Source organism: Lithobates pipiens, unplaced genomic scaffold, assembly GCF_037356315.1.
Source record: "Lithobates pipiens isolate NorthernLeopardFrog02 unplaced genomic scaffold, aLitPip1_a1.2 Scaffold_30, whole genome shotgun sequence".
NCBI lineage: Eukaryota > Metazoa > Chordata > Amphibia > Anura > Ranidae > Lithobates > Lithobates pipiens.
Genome location: NW_027507791.1, coordinates 76445351 through 76463344, shown reverse-complemented (window position 1 = coordinate 76463344; position 17994 = coordinate 76445351). Strand labels below are relative to the sequence as shown.

General features: G+C 47.1%; 1 protein-coding gene across 3 annotated transcripts in view; it reads left to right on the top strand.

Annotated features, from left to right (window-relative positions):
• The window catches only part of SNAP23 (synaptosome associated protein 23), an 86295-nt gene that overhangs the window by 48979 nt on the left and 19322 nt on the right, over positions 1-17994 (top strand). For all 3 annotated transcript variants that reach the window (XM_077464477.1, XM_077464478.1, XM_077464479.1), the window contains exons 4-5: positions 46-94; positions 8965-9082. In XM_077464477.1, coding sequence (XP_077320603.1) covers positions 46-94; positions 8965-9082 — 167 coding nt within the window. The remainder of the gene's footprint in view (positions 1-45; positions 95-8964; positions 9083-17994) is intronic.

Sequence of the window (17994 nt, the reverse complement as noted above, 5' to 3'; positions counted from 1 at the left end):
GCATTCGTTTTCTTTCCCATTAATGCCAAAATCTTTTTATTCTAGAGTCAAGATGCCGGGGTAAAGACGATAACAATGTTGGATGAGCAAGGAGGTGAGGCCTGGAAGGACCCCAATACAGTACAAAATGCATTGCAGACAAATATATTTCCTTCCATTTTGTGCGCTGGTCCAAATCATTTGGTGGAGGGTGGATTACGGTGTGGGGTTGTTTTTCCAAGGTTGGGCTTGGCCCCCTAGTTCCAGTGAAAGGAACTCTTAAGACGTCAGAATACCAAGACGTTTTGGACAATTTTATGCTTCCAACTTTTTTGGAACAGTTTGGGGCTCGCCCCCCCTCCCCTTTTTCCAACATGACTGCGCACCAGTGCACAAAGCAAGGTCCATAAAGACATGGATGAGCGAGTTTGGGGTGGAGGAACTTGACTGGCCTGAGTCCTGACCTCAAACAAGTAGAAAATCTTTATAATGAATTAGAGTGGAGACTGCGAGCCAGGCCTTCTCGTCCACATCAGTGCCTGACCTCACAAATGCGCTTTTGGAAGGATGGTCAAATGTTCCCATAGATGGTTCCTAAACGCCTGTTGTAGACAGCCTTCCCAGAGTAGTTGAAGCTGTTATAGCTGCAAAGGTTGGGTTAACTCAATGTTGAAACACACTGGAGTAAGACTGGGATGCCATTAGGGCCAAAACAATTATTCGATTTATGGAAATATTTGTCAACTATTTTCATAATCGATTAATTGGCCGTCTGATTAGTTGGCCTACATACAGAATGCATTATTTGTTTACATATCAGGAAATACAAGTGCAGCACACATACAGCTCAGTACACCAGTCAGTGGTGAAGAAAATGTGAATGTGTGATGAGCAATGCCTCATGGGACATAAAGTCCTGGGCAGGAATTGAGTGGTTCTAAAATCAGAAGTTTTTTTTACCTTGCTATAGGGGCACGATATACTATACTTTGCAGATTGCTATTGGGGCTCTCTGAAGGCAGTAGGAACCAGAAGCGTCAGTGGGGGACCCCAGAAGAGGAGAATCAGGGCTGCTCTGTGCAAAACCATTACAGGTGGAAGGTGGAGGTGATAGACTGGAGGTAATAGAAGGCATTACAATTATAAAGTAAACTTTTACCAGTATTGTGCATTCTATTTAAAATGATCTGATGATGATATCCATGATGATGGTATCGTGGCTCCGGCGCTGTGAGTGGCCGGAGCCGCAATATCGTCACTCGTGCGCGTGGGAGATTTTTTTACGGCAGGGTCCAGCGTCTGCCAGACTTTCAGCTGAGAATCCCCTGTGCGCATGCACCGCTGCAGTCAGCGGCGCATTGCGAGGGGAGGAGATATTTTTTTTTTTACCTACAGGTAAGCCTTATAACCTTTCCTGTAGGTAAAAATGACTATACAACCACTTTAATATAAAAGATTGAGATCTTCCTTCCACTGTTCATATAGCTTCATATCTCACTCATCATTAGAATACCCATATAGCTTACTTCTGGGTGTATTTATTATTATTATTAGTAATATAGATTGTTACTTTCACTATTTCACAGTATTCATAAACCCCTTATAGTAGTGATTATCTGCCCTTTGTGTTAATATAAAGGGCTAATTTTATGGCATTTATATTTTTTTAACCCCTTTATGACAGGTGATACAAAAAAAAAACATGCGGCTGCTACTTTTTCAGAAACACACTACAGTTCATTTAACCACCTCCCACCCGGACACTGCACATAAACGGCTGGGTGGTCCTTTCCTCCTTTTGACTGGACATTCAGGAATGTCCCTCAGAACGAGTGCTCGCAGCAATGCCACGAAGCGCTCTGCGGCTCGATCCTGTGATTAGAACCCAGCCGAGTAGACCTCAGGATATGGGCACTGTGATTGGCCCTATCGATCACGTCCAATCACAGCCGTTACAATATAAACAGATGAGTATCCCTGTTACAGTTCTGCCCGTCGAGCTCAGTGCGGGTGGGGGGGGGGGAGGAAGAGAGAATCTGCAGATCAATGACGGCTCTCTATGTGAGGCTGATTTTACACAGAGAGCTGTTGCAGATCACCCCACAAACAGTACAAATACTGATTTGGGTTATTTTTACCAAGGAAATGTAGCGGCATAATTTTTGGTCAAAATGAGAGAGAAATTGCCTATTTGCTAAATTTTATGATGTAAACTAAGAAATGCCTGTTTTTTTTTTTTTTTTTTTTTTTTTTTTTTTTAATTTGTAGCGTAAAAAATAAAAATACCAGCAGTGTTTAAATACCACCAGAAGAAAGATCTCTGTCCCTCTCTCTCGCTCTGTCCCTCTCTCTCGCTCTCTCTCTTGCTCTCTCTCGCTCTCTCTCTCTCTCTCGCTCTCTCTCTTGCTCTCTCTCGCTCTCTCTCTTGCTCTCTCTTGCTCTGTCCCTCTCTCTCGCTCTGTCCCTCTCTCTCGCTCTGTCCCTCTCTCTCGCTCTGTCCCTCTCTCTCGCTCTGCCCCCCTCTCTCGCTCTGCCCCCCTCTCTCGCTCTGCCCCCCTCTCTCGCTCTGCCCCCCTCTCTCGCTCTGCCCCCCTCTCTCGCTCTGCCCCCCTCTCTCGCTCTGCCCCCCTCTCTCGCTCTGTCCCTCTCTCTCGCTCTGTCCCTCTCTCTCGCTCTGTCCCTCTCTCTCGCTCTGCCCCCCTCTCTCGCTCTGCCCCCCTCTCTCGCTCTGCCCCCCTCTCTCGCTCTGCCCCCCTCTCTCGCTCTGCCCCCCTCTCTCGCTCTGCCCCCCTCTGTCGCTCTGCCCCCCTCTGTCGCTCTGCCCCCCTCTGTCGCTCTGCCCCCCTCTGTCGCTCTGCCCCCCTCTGTCGCTCTGCCCCCCTCTGTCGCTCTGCCCCCCTCTGTCGCTCTGCCCCCCTCTGTCGCGCTCTGCCCCCCTCTGTCGCGCTCTGCCCCCCTCTGTCGCGCTCTGCCCCCCTCTGTCGCGCTCTGCCCCCCTCTGTCGCGCTCTGTCCCCCTCTGTCGCGCTCTGTCCCTCTCTGTCGCGCTCTGTCCCTCTCTGTCGCGCTCTGTCCCTCTCTGTCGCGCTCTGTCCCTCTCTGTCGCGCTCTGTCCCTCTCTGTCGCGCTCTGTCCCTCTCTGTCGCGCTCTGTCCCTCTCTGTCGCGCTCTGTCCCTCTCTGTCGCGCTCTGTCCCTCTCTGTCGCGCTCTGTCCCTCTCTGTCGCGCTCTGTCCCTCTCTGTCGCGCTCTGTCCCTCTCTGTCGCGCTCTGTCCCTCTCTGTCGCGCTCTGTCCCTCTCTGTCGCGCTCTGTCGCGCTCTGTCGCGCTCTGTCCCTCTCTGTCGCGCTCTGTCCCTCTCTGTCGCGCTCTGTCCCTCTCTGTCGCGCTCTGTCCCTCTCTGTCCCTCTCTGTCCCTCTCTGTCCCTCTCTGTCCCTCTCTGTCCCTCTCTGTCCCTCTCTGTCGCGCTCTGTCGCGCTCTGTCGCGCTCTGTCGCGCTCTGTCCCTCTCTGTCGCGCTCTGTCCCTCTCTGTCGCGCTCTGTCCCTCTCTGTCCCTCTCTGTCCCCCTCTGTCGCGCTCTGTCCCTCTCTGTCGCGCTCTGTCCCTCTCTGTCGCGCTCTGTCCCTCTCTGTCGCGCTCTGTCCCTCTCTGTCGCGCTCTGTCCCTCTCTGTCGCGCTCTGTCCCTCTCTGTCGCGCTCTGTCCCTCTCTGTCGCGCTCTGTCGCGCTCTGTCGCGCTCTGTCCCTCTCTGTCGCGCTCTGTCCCTCTCTGTCGCGCTCTGTCGCGCTCTGTCGCGCTCTGTCCCTCTCTGTCGCGCTCTGTCCCTCTCTGTCGCGCTCTGTCCCTCTCTGTCCCTCTCTGTCCCTCTCTGTCCCTCTCTGTCGCGCTCTGTCGCGCTCTGTCGCGCTCTGTCGCGCTCTGTCGCGCTCTGTCCCTCTCTGTCGCGCTCTGTCCCTCTCTGTCGCGCTCTGTCCCTCTCTGTCGCGCTCTGTCCCTCTCTGTCGCGCTCTGTCCCTCTCTGTCGCGCTCTGTCCCTCTCTGTCGCGCTCTGTCCCTCTCTGTCGCGCTCTGTCCCTCTCTGTCGCGCTCTGTCCCTCTCTGTCGCGCTCTGTCGCGCTCTGTCGCGCTCTGTCCCTCTCTGTCGCGCTCTGTCCCTCTCTGTCGCGCTCTGTCCCTCTCTGTCGCGCTCTGTCCCTCTCTGTCCCTCTCTGTCCCTCTCTGTCCCTCTCTGTCGCGCTCTGTCGCGCTCTGTCGCGCTCTGTCGCGCTCTGTCCCTCTCTGTCGCGCTCTGTCCCTCTCTGTCGCGCTCTGTCCCTCTCTGTCCCTCTCTGTCCCCCTCTGTCGCGCTCTGTCCCTCTCTGTCGCGCTCTGTCCCTCTCTGTCGCGCTCTGTCCCTCTCTGTCGCGCTCTGTCCCTCTCTGTCGCGCTCTGTCCCTCTCTGTCGCGCTCTGTCCCTCTCTGTCGCGCTCTGTCCCTCTCTGTCGCGCTCTGTCGCGCTCTGTCGCGCTCTGTCCCTCTCTGTCGCGCTCTGTCCCTCTCTGTCGCGCTCTGTCGCGCTCTGTCGCGCTCTGTCCCTCTCTGTCGCGCTCTGTCCCTCTCTGTCGCGCTCTGTCCCTCTCTGTCGCGCTCTGTCCCTCTCTGTCGCGCTCTGTCGCGCTCTGTCCCTCTCTGTCGCGCTCTGTCCCTCTCTGTCGCGCTCTGTCCCTCTCTGTCGCGCTCTGTCCCTCTCTGTCGCGCTCTGTCCCTCTCTGTCGCGCTCTGTCCCTCTCTGTCGCGCTCTGTCCCTCTCTGTCGCGCTCTGTCCCTCTCTGTCGCGCTCTGTCCCTCTCTGTCGCGCTCTGTCCCTCTCTGTCGCGCTCTGTCCCTCTCTGTCGCGCTCTGTCCCTCTCTGTCGCGCTCTGTCCCTCTCTGTCGCGCTCTGTCGCGCTCTGTCGCGCTCTGTCGCGCTCTGTCGCGCTCTGTCGCTCTCTGTCGCGCTCTGTCGCTCTCTGTCGCTCTCTGTCGCGCTCTGTCCCTCTCTGTCGCGCTCTGTCCCTCTCTGTCGCGCTCTGTCCCTCTCTGTCGCGCTCTGTCCCTCTCTGTCCCTCTCTGTCGCGCTCTGTCCCGCTCTGTCGCGCTCTGTCGCGCTCTGTCGCGCTCTGTCGCGCTCTGTCGCGCTCTGTCGCGCTCTGTCGCGCTCTGTCGCGCTCTGTCGCGCTCTGTCGCGCTCTGTCCCTCTCTGTCGCGCTCTGTCCCTCGCTCGCTCCCTCTCTCTCGGTTGTCTTATGGGGGCGCCAAGTAAGCCCACAGAGGCTGCCTGTAGTACTAGCAAGGGCTATGGGAGGAGGGGGGTTGGTTTTGTCGGCCTAGGCCAAGAAACAGCACTGCATACATTTATCTCTTTTCAGACGAGAATTTTCGTACGGAAAAGCTTTGTACATTCGCTGAACGAAAGAATGTCATTTGAAAATTTGACTTGCTTTTAACATTTATTTTAAAATGTCATTTCATTTCTGAATGAAAACCACATACACTGTCTGAAAATTTCCTTTTGACCAAGAAGTTTTTTCTATTCTTCGAATTTTTCCATTACTATGGTCAAAATGAACATTTGATTTTCTAATCTTTAGTGTGGTCAAATCAACAAACGTTCTTAAAATAACATTACATTATTTTTGAAGGCAGACATTGTTTTTGTATGGCCAGCATATAATCCAGTTCTGTCTGAAAATCAGCAAAACAGTCTTTAATTTTTTTATTTAACCACTTTCAGACCGGACCATTTTGCTGGTCAATGACCAGAGGTCTTTTTACAATTTGGCACTGCGCTGCTTTAACTGGTAATTGCGCAGTCATGCAATGTTGTACCCAAACAAAATTTGCGTCCTTTTTTTCCCACAAATAGAGCTTTCTTTTGATGGTATTTGATTGCCTCTGCGATTTTTATTTTTTGCGATATAAACGTAAAAAGACCGCAAATTTTGAAAAAAAAATGATATTTTCTACTTTTTGTTATTAGAAAAATCCAATAAACTCAATTTTAGTCATACATTTAGGCCAAAATGTATTCAGCCACATGTCTTTGGTAAAAAAAAAAGTCAATAACTGTATATTTATTGGTTTGCGCAAAAGTTGTCACATCTACAAACTAAGGTACGTTTTCTGGAATTTACGCAGCTTTTAGTTTACGACTGCCTATCTCATTTCTTGAGGTGCTAAAATGGCAGGGCAGTACAAAACCCCCCCAAATGACCCCATTTTGGAAAGTAGACCCCCTAAGGAAATTGATAAGTGGCATGTTGAGCCCATTGAATATTTTATTTTTTGCCACAAGTTGCAGGAATATTACAATTTTTTATTTTTTTTTTTACACAAAGTTGTCACTAAATGATATATTGCTCACACATGCTATGGGCATATGTGAAATGACACCCCAAAATAAATTCTGCTGCTTCTCCTGAGTACGGGGATACCACATGTGTGGGATTTTTTGGGAGCCTAGCCGCGTACGGGGCCCCGAAAGCCAAGAACCGCCTTCAGGTTTTCTAAGGGCGTAAATATTTGACTTCACTCCTCACTACCTATTACAGTTTTGAAGGCCATAAAATGCCAAGATGGCACAAAACCCCCACAAATGACCCCATTTTAGAAAGTAGACACCCCAAGCTATTTGCTGAGAGGCATGTTGAGTCCATGGAATATTTTATATTTTGCCACAAGTTGCGGGAAAATTACGAACTTTTTTTTTTTTTTCACAAAGTTGTCACTAAATGATATATTGCTCACGCATGCCATGGGCATATGTGAAATAACACCCCAAAATAAATTCTGCTGCTTCTCCTGAGTACGGGGATACCACATATGTGGGACTTTTTGGGAGCCTAGCCGCGTACGGGGCCCCGAAAACCAAGCACCGCCTTCAGGCTTTCTAAGGGCGTTACAGTTTTGAAGGCCATAAAATGCCAAGATGGCACAAACCCCCCCCCCAAATGACCCCATTTTGGAAAGTAGACACCCCTAAATTTAGGGGTACACTAGTGAGACTAGGTAATAAATGGCGGGTGCCCTGAAACTATAAAAAAATAACTTACCAACCAGCGTCACCTGTAACAGTTATATGGTGATCACTGGTGAAAGGGTTAACTAGGGGGCAATCAGGGGGCTTTATGCGGTAGTATATGGGGGTCCCTGGCGCTATAAAAAGCTGCGGCGAACCTAAATACCTACCTGCCTAACTAGCGTCACCTGTGACACTAATACAGCGATCAGAAAAATGATCGCTTATTAGGCTGGGTTCACACTGGAGCGATGCGGGAACGCCACAAATCCGCGGCGGGTTCCCGCATCGCATGCCTCCCGGCGGCAGTTTACACTGCCCTATGCGAACTGCTGGGAGTGTCAGTGAAATGTTAATGACACCCCCAGATCAGTTCGCATATCGCAGTGCGATCTGCAAACTCGGATCGCATGGTGTGAACACCCATGCGATCCGATTCTGCTGCGGACCAAAAAAAGGGTCCCGTGCGAATTTGCGGTGGGTGCGGCGCGAATTCAGCCATACTATCTGTATGGCTGAACTCGAATCGCACAGAGATCGGATGTGATTTGCACTGCAGTGCGGTGCGAATCACATTCGTTCTCATAAACCGCTGCAATGTGAACCCAGCCTTAGTGACACTGGCAACGGGGGATGATCACGAGGTTAAACCTTTATTGGGGGGTTAGGGGGGTACATTAGAACTAAAGGGGGCTAACCCTAACTGCCCTAACAGTTATTACAGTGCCAAATGACACCGATGCAAAAAAAAAAAAATGACATTGGTGTCACTGTGACTGGGGGGCAGGGGTAATTGGGAGGGTGATCGGGGGGGTGTGAGTGTGCCTGGCATGTTCTACTGTGAAGTGTCGTGTTGGTGCAACTCACCGATCCGCTCTCCTCGGTGTCGGAACGAAAAATACCGACACGGAGGAGAGATTACATCACTTCCTCTCCTGTGTTTACATTACAGGAGAGGAAGTGATGTCACGGAGCATTTTCATTCGTCGGGAGCGATCGCGAGGGGGTGGCCATGAATGAATGGCCGCCCCCTCATCCCGGATCGCTCCTGAACGAATACCGACCGCCGCAGGCACCGGGGGGTACGCCCATATGCCTGCCCGTGCCATTCTGTCGACGTACATCGTCATGCGGCGGTCGGCAAGTGGTTAAATAAAAATTTTGATCTGAGTCTGATATTTACCAGATTCAACCTGTGATAGTATATAAAGTATATCTTTTCTGCATGGCATTCTTTGAGTTGATTAGAGCTTTTGCTCCCTAACCATATAGTTGGTTATTTATATTTACCAATGCATATAGATATTTAATAATACATTTTTTTTTTTTATACTTTCCATATTGCCTAAATTATACACCAAACCTTTTTTTCAGGTTATTATCCAATTAATCGCCCAACTAATCGATTCTGAAAATTATCGTTAGTTGCAGCCCTAGATACCATTAAAGTTCATGTGCGTGTAAAGGCAGGTGTCCCAATACTTTTGCCAATATAGTGTAGCTTTTCCTGCTCACACTTTTACAGCTCCATGGGAAATCTGTAGCATCTCTTCAAAGGGTCCTGGTTCTGCCTCTTGCATTTTTATTAATTCTTTATTTTTTTTAAACTTAATTTCTGTTACAAGGCCCATATCTGATGGCTTTGGGTGACAGGCTATTTGGAAGTTCTAGGTAATTTTTTAGCACAAAATGCAGATTTGCGCATGGGGAGACCTTTAAAAATTGCTCTGGATGCAAAGTGTAAAAGAAACCTGTATTGGGGAAGTCTGGGGGCTAATCTAATTAATTTATTTAGAGCATCACAAAGGAGATTAGTAACGTGTAGCATGTAGTAACTGTAATAGATAATTTGAAATCAGATTAATAAAAGATCTGTGATTTGCTCTGGGCTCCTAGACTTTATAAATAAACCTTTCATGTAATGGAACTCTCCTTTCTGTAATATGTAGAACAACTGAAGAGGGTCGAGGAAGGACTGGACCAGATCAACAAGGATATGCGAGAGGCAGATAAGAACCTTACAGAACTCAACAAATGCTGTGGCCTCTGCGTTTGTCCTGGGAAGAGGTACATCCTTTCTTTGCCTTTTTTATACTGTTTAAAGCACTTCCAGTCTGCTCCTCCCAGAGTTTTCCAACCATTTTTTACAGCATAGCTCTGTTGGGGGAGATGAATGTTAATTTGTGCAATACCCTCCTTAGTATGTTTTGCCAGTTTGGCAAACTATTATAAATTAGGATTAAATAAACTCAATTGTCAGAAGATGACAGAGTCTAAAATGCTTGCCCTAGTCGCTATCTGCCAGCTTGCACAATTTTATTTGTAGTCAGAGTCTTCAAGCGTGAAATGCGATACCCCTAAGAACCTAGGCCTGAGGTGTGCCTTGGCCTAGCTGGTCAGTATGCCTGAAAAGAGGGCAAAAAGACACAAAATTTAGGTGAAGAAGGGAAGGTAATGAACCATCACGGATAAAGGTGTGCTCCCGGACGGCAACAGTAAGTATCCAGCAAGTAACCGGAAAGTGTTCCCTGAGGCAAAAGAACACACCGACTCCTGACTTGGCGATGAGAAGGAACTCCCTATCGAACCTGTGACACTACCCTGAACCCAACTGAACATCCCCTGAAAGATTGAATTGAGCCTGATGCCCGCGACACCCAGACCCACGAATGAACTGCTTGTGAAATGAGAGGATACATGGAAGATTTCCTCTCTATTACTTTTCTGGGGTCAGCCCAAAATTTTGGTATTAGTTTTAATGGCTCTCTAATAGACAGACAAAGTTAAAATGGACAGGGGTTCTAATCCCATTCCACCCTATCCAAAACTAAAAGAAAAGTTTTGCCTTTTAAGTTGTAATAAATGGTTAGGAATGTACTCTGGTTTTCATATACAGCCATGAACTTTTTCTTGTGTATTTGGAGGACTGAAGTCAGTTTTGCTTATTTTGAACAGAAATTCTTAAGCAGGCCCTAGATACCATTTTCTTTCCGGCAATCATGGACTGCAGGAAAGAAAATCGCTTGAATCCTTCCCACTGATCTGTTGTGTTCTCCCAGTGGGGAGGGGTTCAGGGTGCCATCCCTACTGGGAGAACACCATGATTGCTGGTGGCTATAGCCACTGACAATAATCACATGCTAAAAATCCAGCATGCTGGTTGTAATCAAGTCGTTCGATGGATCAACTTCAGTACAGTCAGCCTGCCCATACATAGATACAATCTTGGTCGATCCTGGCTGAACCGGCTAAGATTCGAACAGTCTATGGCCGTCTTTAGTTTCCTTTGTGCTCCCTGGTGAAAGTGATGTGTTGGAGCTGGTGAGGTTTTCCCTATTTAGGACTGATTCCTGTCTCACTTTCAACAGCAGCTCAATGGTTGAATTATCAATAATATTTATTACCTTCCTTCCTGATGAAACAGTCACTATGTGAGTACACAGCCACTGTTGCTGTGAGCTGGGCAAATTTTAATCCTTTTGCTAAGGCAGTGCCCATTGACGTCACGGCCACCAGTAGTTGTCAATGATGCCTATTTCCTATAGCAGTGATGGCAGACCTTGGCACCCCAGATGTTTTGGAACTACATTTTCCATGATGCTCAACTACACTGCAGAGTGCATGAGCATCATGGGAAATGTAGTTCCAAAAGATCTGGGGCGCCAAAGTTCACCATCCCTGTCCTATAGTTTCTTTAAATTAGTCCAAACCTCCTAATTTGAACGCTCATAATCGCCACCTTAATGTGGATTTTTAGTCTTGTGGGGCAGACGGAGCTCCTGGCATAGTGTGTAAATATCTTGTGCATTCTTGCGCATTATAGCAGACTTGCCTCTGAATTTTTACTACTTCTGCATGGAACACTAGGCATTCTTAAAGTGACTGTAAATATTATAATTTTTTTTTTAAATGACAAACAGGCTCCATCTCGAGCTGCACTCTGTCCATAGGCACACAGGGTTAGGCTCGCACCATTCCTCCCCTGCTCTCTTTTAACGGGCAGTGATTGACACAGCAGGAGCCAGTTGCTCCTGTTGCCGTCTCAGTGTCCAGTGAGGAGAGCGAGCATGCACAGACGCTGATCTTGGGTACAGCGCTAGATGGAGGTCGGGCTCAGGTAAGTATAAGACGGGGCTGGGGGGCAGCTGTCTACAGAAGGATTTTGTACCTTAATGTGGAGAATGTATGTATGTAAATGTTCTACCTTTACAACTACTTTAATTGCCACTGCTGCAATCTTGTCTGGGCCCTCTTGCAGCCCAGCATCTCTTTTTTTACTTCTGCCTTTGGACAGCCAATGATAATGTAACTCCTGTATAAGTGTGCTGCAGTTTACTTAAGCATCCTACTCCATTCTTGGCATCTTGCAGATGTACCGCATGTAAACAAGATAAGAAATTGCTATGAGAAAGCATTTTCGACTAAAAGAAAAAAAAATCTATGCAAAGCTTTAATATAATGTCCCTAACAGCTCTATGTTGCCTCAGATGCAAAAATTGAAGCATGCTCTTATGGAATAGCAGCTATTCTCGGGCAAAGGCACACAGCCTGAACATCGCCCTAGGATAGCAGGCTCGTGATTGACTATTGTGCTATGGTTCCAGTGTCCGGTGAGAACAGGAAGTCAGAGTTTGGTAAATATTTGACAGTTTCACTTGTTTGGTTTGGTGTTAAGAGAGACGGAAGGGGTGGGTGAAAGTAAGCAAAGGTCTTCATACACCTTAATGGCAGAAAAACTCAAATCCATGTGTCAATAGATGCGCCAAGGTGTCACAGCGCTAAAACAGAACCGTCCCTTCATATACACAGTCATGTAGACCAAAATCATAGTAAATGTAACAAACACAAAATTACCATATCAAGTATAGTCTATTAAACTATTAAATGAATAAGGTAAGTGGGTAGAGCAAAACTAAACTTAATTCACTGATGCTAGTGATGCTGCATGCCAAGGAGGGGTAAAACTCCAGCTTTGCGTAAACACAAAAGGAAAGCGGAGAACCCAGCGCAAAGACCAGAGTGTAGTAAAATATTAAAGAGAAACTTTTTTTATAAGACAAATGTAATGCAATCACAATGGTGAAATCAAGCAGACTGTGGCATCACTAAAACTGTGTGTCCGGTAGTTGATCAGTCTAAGAGCCCTGGCTATGGGCATACAATGCAACAGAACCTAAAGTGTACAGTGGTGAGCGCCCACTTAAGTATGGAGAGAGATGGGGGGGTGTGTGTAAGAGAGAGATGGGGGGGTGTGTGTAAGAGAGAGATGGGGGGGTGTGTGTAAGAGAGAGATGGGGGGGTGTGTGTAAGAGAGAAAGGTGACAGAGAGTGAGGGGGGGGGGACAGATAAATAGAGATAGAGGACACACGCACACACGGGGGGCAGAGAGAGAGGTGGGACAGAGAGATGGGGGCACAGAGAGGGGGAGGGGGGACAGAGAGGGAGAGGGGGGACAGAGGGGGAGGGGTGTGAGAGATGCTGAGAGAGAGATGGGACAGAGAGAGAGAGAGAGAGAGAGAGAGATGCCATACACAGTGGTGCACTGACGTACCTGGTACATGGGAGTACCCCATTGGGGGATTGTTCTTATTTTTACTATCGAGGCTTTTCATTTCCCATTATTCCCGAGATACTGCGTGAGAAGCCCAGGATCCTGTTACCATTATAGAACCCAGTTGTGGTTCACAAGCGTGTTTTGACTGAGCGTAATTGCTAAGTCACACGCTCCAAGGTGAGCATTTAATAGCTAGGGGGGTCACTGGAATAAGAGCACCAATGCATGATCTGCAACATCTGTCAATCAGCAGTGCTATTACTGGATACCATGCATATGCACTTTTTTCAACAGGACTGTCACAGTATTGTTTTATAAAAAGACTTGTTTTTTCACAATAGCACTTTTTTTTGCTATTTAACCACTTGGGATCCGCGCTATTGCAAAATGACGGCAATAGCGCGGACCCACATTTTCGGGACTACGTCTATTGACGTAGTCCCGGTTACGAGCGGCCTGCGCGCCCCCTGAGGGGCGCGCGCGGCGCGCTCTGTGATCGGCGAGTCCGTGAGACTCGCCTGATCACCGATCCGTGTAAGGGGTCGATCCCGACCCCTTATCACGTGATCAGCTGTCAGCCAATGACAGCTGATCATGTGATAAAACGGAGCCGGTAATCGGCTAGTATTCCTCCTCGCGCTGACAGCGCGAGGAGAAAAAAAAAAGCCGATCGCCGGCGGCCGTGTTCGGGACATCAGTCCCGATCACGGCCAGCAATTTAAAAGGACACCTGCCCCCTGCCAGTGCCCACCTGCCACCCGCAGTGCCATCCTGAAATAAAGTAAGTGCCCCCCTGTCAGTGCCACCCAGCAGTGCCCACAGTGCCACCCAGCAGTGCCCAGTGCCACCCAGCAGTGCCCAGTGCCACCCACAGTGCCACCCAAAATCTGCCTCAGGTGCTGCACCCCAGTGCCGCCCATCAGTGCCCAGCAGTGCCGCCCATCAGTGCCCAGCAGTGCCGCCCATCAGTGCCCAGCAGTGCCACCTATCAGAGCCACCTATCAGTGCCACCTATCAGTGCCCATCAGTCCCATCTATCTGTGGTACCTATCAGTGCCCATCCGTGCCACCCATCCGTGCCACTTATCCGTGCCACCCATCCGTGCCATCTTATCTGTGCCCATCTTTGCCCATCAGTGCCGCCTTATCTGTGCCCATCGGTGCCGCCTTATCTGTGCCTATTAGTGCCGCCTTAACTATGCCTATCAGTGCCCACCAGTGCAGCCTATCAGTGCCCACCAGTGCAGCCTATCAGTGCCCACCAGTGCAGCCCATCAGTGCCCACCAGTGCAGCCCATCAGTGCCCACCAGTGCAGCCCATCAGTGCCCACCAATGCAGCCTATCAGTGCCGCCTAATCAGCGCACTTCAATGAAGGAGAAAAATGACCCGTTTGCAAAATTTTATAACAAACTATTAAAACATGATTTTTTTTTTTTTTTTTTTTGCATCTTTTTTTGTTTGTTTAGCAAAAAATAAAACTCCGAGCTGTAACTAAATACCACCAAAAGAAAGCTCTATTTGTGGGAAAAAAATGATAAAAAATTCATTTGGGTACAGTGTTGTATGGCCGCGCAATTGTCACTCAAAGTGCATCAGCGCTGAAAGCTGAAAATTGGTCTGGGACTGAGGGGGGTTTAAGTGCCCAGTAAGCAAGTGGTTAAAGTGGGACTAGTGGTGTTCCCTATATACCACCGGGCACTTAGATCTGTGTTACACAGATGCACATGAGCACTTTATTATTGAGGTTTTAATTTACATATTTATTGTTTTTATTTTGGTCACATCGCGTCTGTCACATATTTGCACACTTGCATCACATTAACACTACAAGGTGTTTGTTTTAACCTTCAGCACCCATTTATTGTGTAATATTCTAAAGTGCAACATATAGTTTACTATTTTTTTGTCTCTGTGCATGAGCTTATGAGACGTGTAACGCTTGCAGCTGGTTAGTGATATCGATTAGACTTTGGGTTGAGGGTCGCAGGAATTTTATTACTTTCCTGGATTACTTATCTTACTCCCCACTCCATCTGGCTTCAGGACTTCTTCCTGGTGCTGTGGTGGTCCCTTGGTGTCATCAAATACAATGCAGGGCCATTTACACTGTACTTTATGTAGATAAGGTGAGCATGTGATCGTGGCAATGAGCACCGTGTATGCAGCGTGCCCTTAAGCCTGAGGACATAGTTTGGTTTCAATCTGTTAATTCGTTTGATGTTGTTTTAAATAAACAATATAGTTAAACAGAATTGTCTTATATGAAGTTCTTTATTTAAGGAAAAAAAAAAAAGCTTACTAACCGTTCATATAATATAAGGTTTGCAGTGCTTACTAAAATCATTTGGCATGCTTGTTTTACTAGACCTTTCTTTTCTCTTCTCTCCATTCTGCTTACTATCCTGAAGGTTTCTTAGGAGGCTGAAGTAACGGCTCAGGTTGGTGTTAAAATGTTGTACTCTGAGGTTACCTAGCTTTGAAAAGCTGGCCTGCATGCTTGCTCTCTAGGTCAGAGGTCCCCAACCTTTTAACGTGTGAAAGCCATTATCAGGAAAGTTAGCCTTTAGTGACTTTAAAGGTAATGTATAGTGTCTTTTGTATATATTCCTATTTTCAGTACAAAAATCTATTGAAAATTTGGATTTTTTTTTTTAATTATTATAATTGTGAAATACTGTACATGAATATTTCAGAATTGTGTATCTAAATTAAAAACGCACACCTCATAGTTAATAAGTCACAAAGTGCACCAACACCCTAAAGCATAGCCAGGCGCAAAATAGGGGGCACTGGTGTGATGGCAAGAAAAAATTACAATTGCTACAAAATGACAAATGACCTAAAGAGTATTCGAACCATGCAAAAGTCCACATAAAAACACTGTGGCATGAAGTTCAAATTAGGTCAACGTCAGCCGCCTCTCTTCTAAGCAGAATCTGGGGAGGCTCCCACCAGCAAAAGGCACAGCTGCCATATTTCTGTAGTCCTGTGGTAATTTTATGCGGGTCTGCAATGTACCTTTTTTTTTTTTTTTTTTTTTTTTTTTATAAACAAGACCTTTACCGTGGATGGGCAGGCTTGCTTAAAAAAGGAGTACCCTGCATCGTGACACCTAGTCACACCCACTTATGGCACATATGACGTCCTCACCGCTATCTGGTTATCATCTATATGGTATACACATACAGTCTGCTGCTTATGCTGATTCTTCCTGGTGTTACCTTGGTTGACATTATCACCTGGAAGGCTGCCACCTGCTGGATATCTAAGTAAGCTTTTTAATACATCTTACAGTGGTGTGAAAAAGTGTTTGCCCCCTTCCTCATTTCCTGTTCCTTTGCATGTTTGTCACACTTAAGTGTTTCGGAACATCAAACCAATTTAAACAATAGTCAAGGACAACACAAGTAAACACAAAATGCAATTTGTAAATGAAGGTGTTTATTATTAAAGGTGAAAAAAAATCCAAACCATCATGGCCCTGTGTGAAAAAGTGATTGCCCCCCCTTGTTAAAACATACTATAACTGTGGTTGTCCACACCTGAGTTCAATTTCTCTAGCCACACCCAGGCCTGATTATTGCCACACCTGTTCACAATCAAGGCATCACTTAAATAGGAGCTGCTTGACACAGTAAGGTCCACCAGAAGATCCTTAAAAGCTACACATCATGCCGAGACCCAAAGAAATTCAGGAACAATTGAGAAAGAAAGTAATTGAGATCTATCAGTCTGGAAAGGGTTATAAAGCCATTTCCAAAGCTTTGGGAATCCAGCGAACCACAGTGAGAGCCATTATCCACAAATGGCGAAGACATGGAACAGTGGTGAACCTTCCCAGGAGTGGCCGGCCGCCCAAAATTACCCCAAGAGCGCAGCGACGACTCATCCAAGAGGTCACAAAAGACCCCACAACAACGTCCAAGGAACTGCAGGCCTCACTTGCCTCAGTTAAGGTCAGCGTTCATGCCTCCACCATCAGGAAAAGACTGGGCAAAAATGGCCTGCATGGCAGAGTTCCAAGGAGAAAACCGCTGCTGAGCAAAAAGAACATCAAAGCTCGTCTCAATTTCTCCACAACACATCTTGATGATCCCCAAGACTTTTGGGACAACATTCTGTGGACCGATGAGACAAAAGTGGAACTCTTTGGAAGGTGTGTGTCCAAGTATATCTGGCGTAGAAGGAACACTGCATTTCATAAAAAGAACATTATACCAACAGTAAAATATGGTGGTGGTAGTGTGATGGTCTGGGGCTGTTTTGCTGCTTCAGGACCTGGAAGACTTGCCGTGATAAAAGGAACTATGAATTCTGCTGTCTACCAAGAGATCCTGAAGGAGAATGTCCGACCATCTGTTCGTGTACTCAAGCTGAAACGAACTTGGGTTCTGCAGCAGGACAATGATCCTAAACACACCAGCAAGTCCACCACCGAATGGCTGAAGAAAAACAAAATGAAGACTTTGGAGTGGCCTAGCCAAAGTCCTGACCTGAATTCTATTGAGATGTTGTGGTATGACCTTAAAAAGGCCGTTCATGCTCGAAAACCCTCTAATGTAACTGAATTAGGACAATTCTGCAAAGATGAGTGGGCCAAAATTCCTCCAGGACGCTGTAAAAGCCTCATTGCACGTTATCGCAAACGCTTGGTTGCAGTTGTTGCTGCTAAGGGTGGCCCAACCAGTTATTAGGTTTAGGGGGCAATCACTTTTTCACACAGGGCCATGATGGTTTGGATTTTTTTTCACCTTTAATAATAAACACCTTCATTTACAAATTGCATTTTGTGTTTACTTGTGTTGTCCTTGACTATTGTTTAAATTGGTTTGATGTTCCGAAACACTTAAGTGTGACAAACATGCAAAGGAACAGGAAATGAGGAAGGGGGCAAACACTTTTTCACACCACTGTACATGGGAGTGCATATTCATTGTTTTTTCATTATATCGATTAAATAAATTCTACACTTGGATAGTGGCTACCCTCTGTCTCTTTTTGCTTACACACCATATTTAATCTGCTGCAATATAACTCATAGTTCCTCTATGGCAGTGGTTGTCAACTTATGAACTAAAGACACCTCAAATGCAGCCCCTGACATCACCAAAAGGCTGCACGTAATGTTTAGTATATGCAATACTTGAGAGGACAGTCAAAAACTGCAGACCTAAGAGGGAAAAAAGGGCTAGAGAGTGTGGACATGCTTCGTTTTTTGTCTGGGGATAGGTTTCGGAAGACCATACGAAACTGGGAACAAGTTACATGTGGCTAGTAGAGCTGAATGCTTTTACCCTAATTCACTGCAGACTGCTTGGGCTGCAGGTTGGACACCAGAGCTTTTATAGCCATTAGTCAAGTGAATCACAGATTTTTTACTTTTAAAGTATAACTAAAGGCAAAACTTTACTTTTTTTTTTAT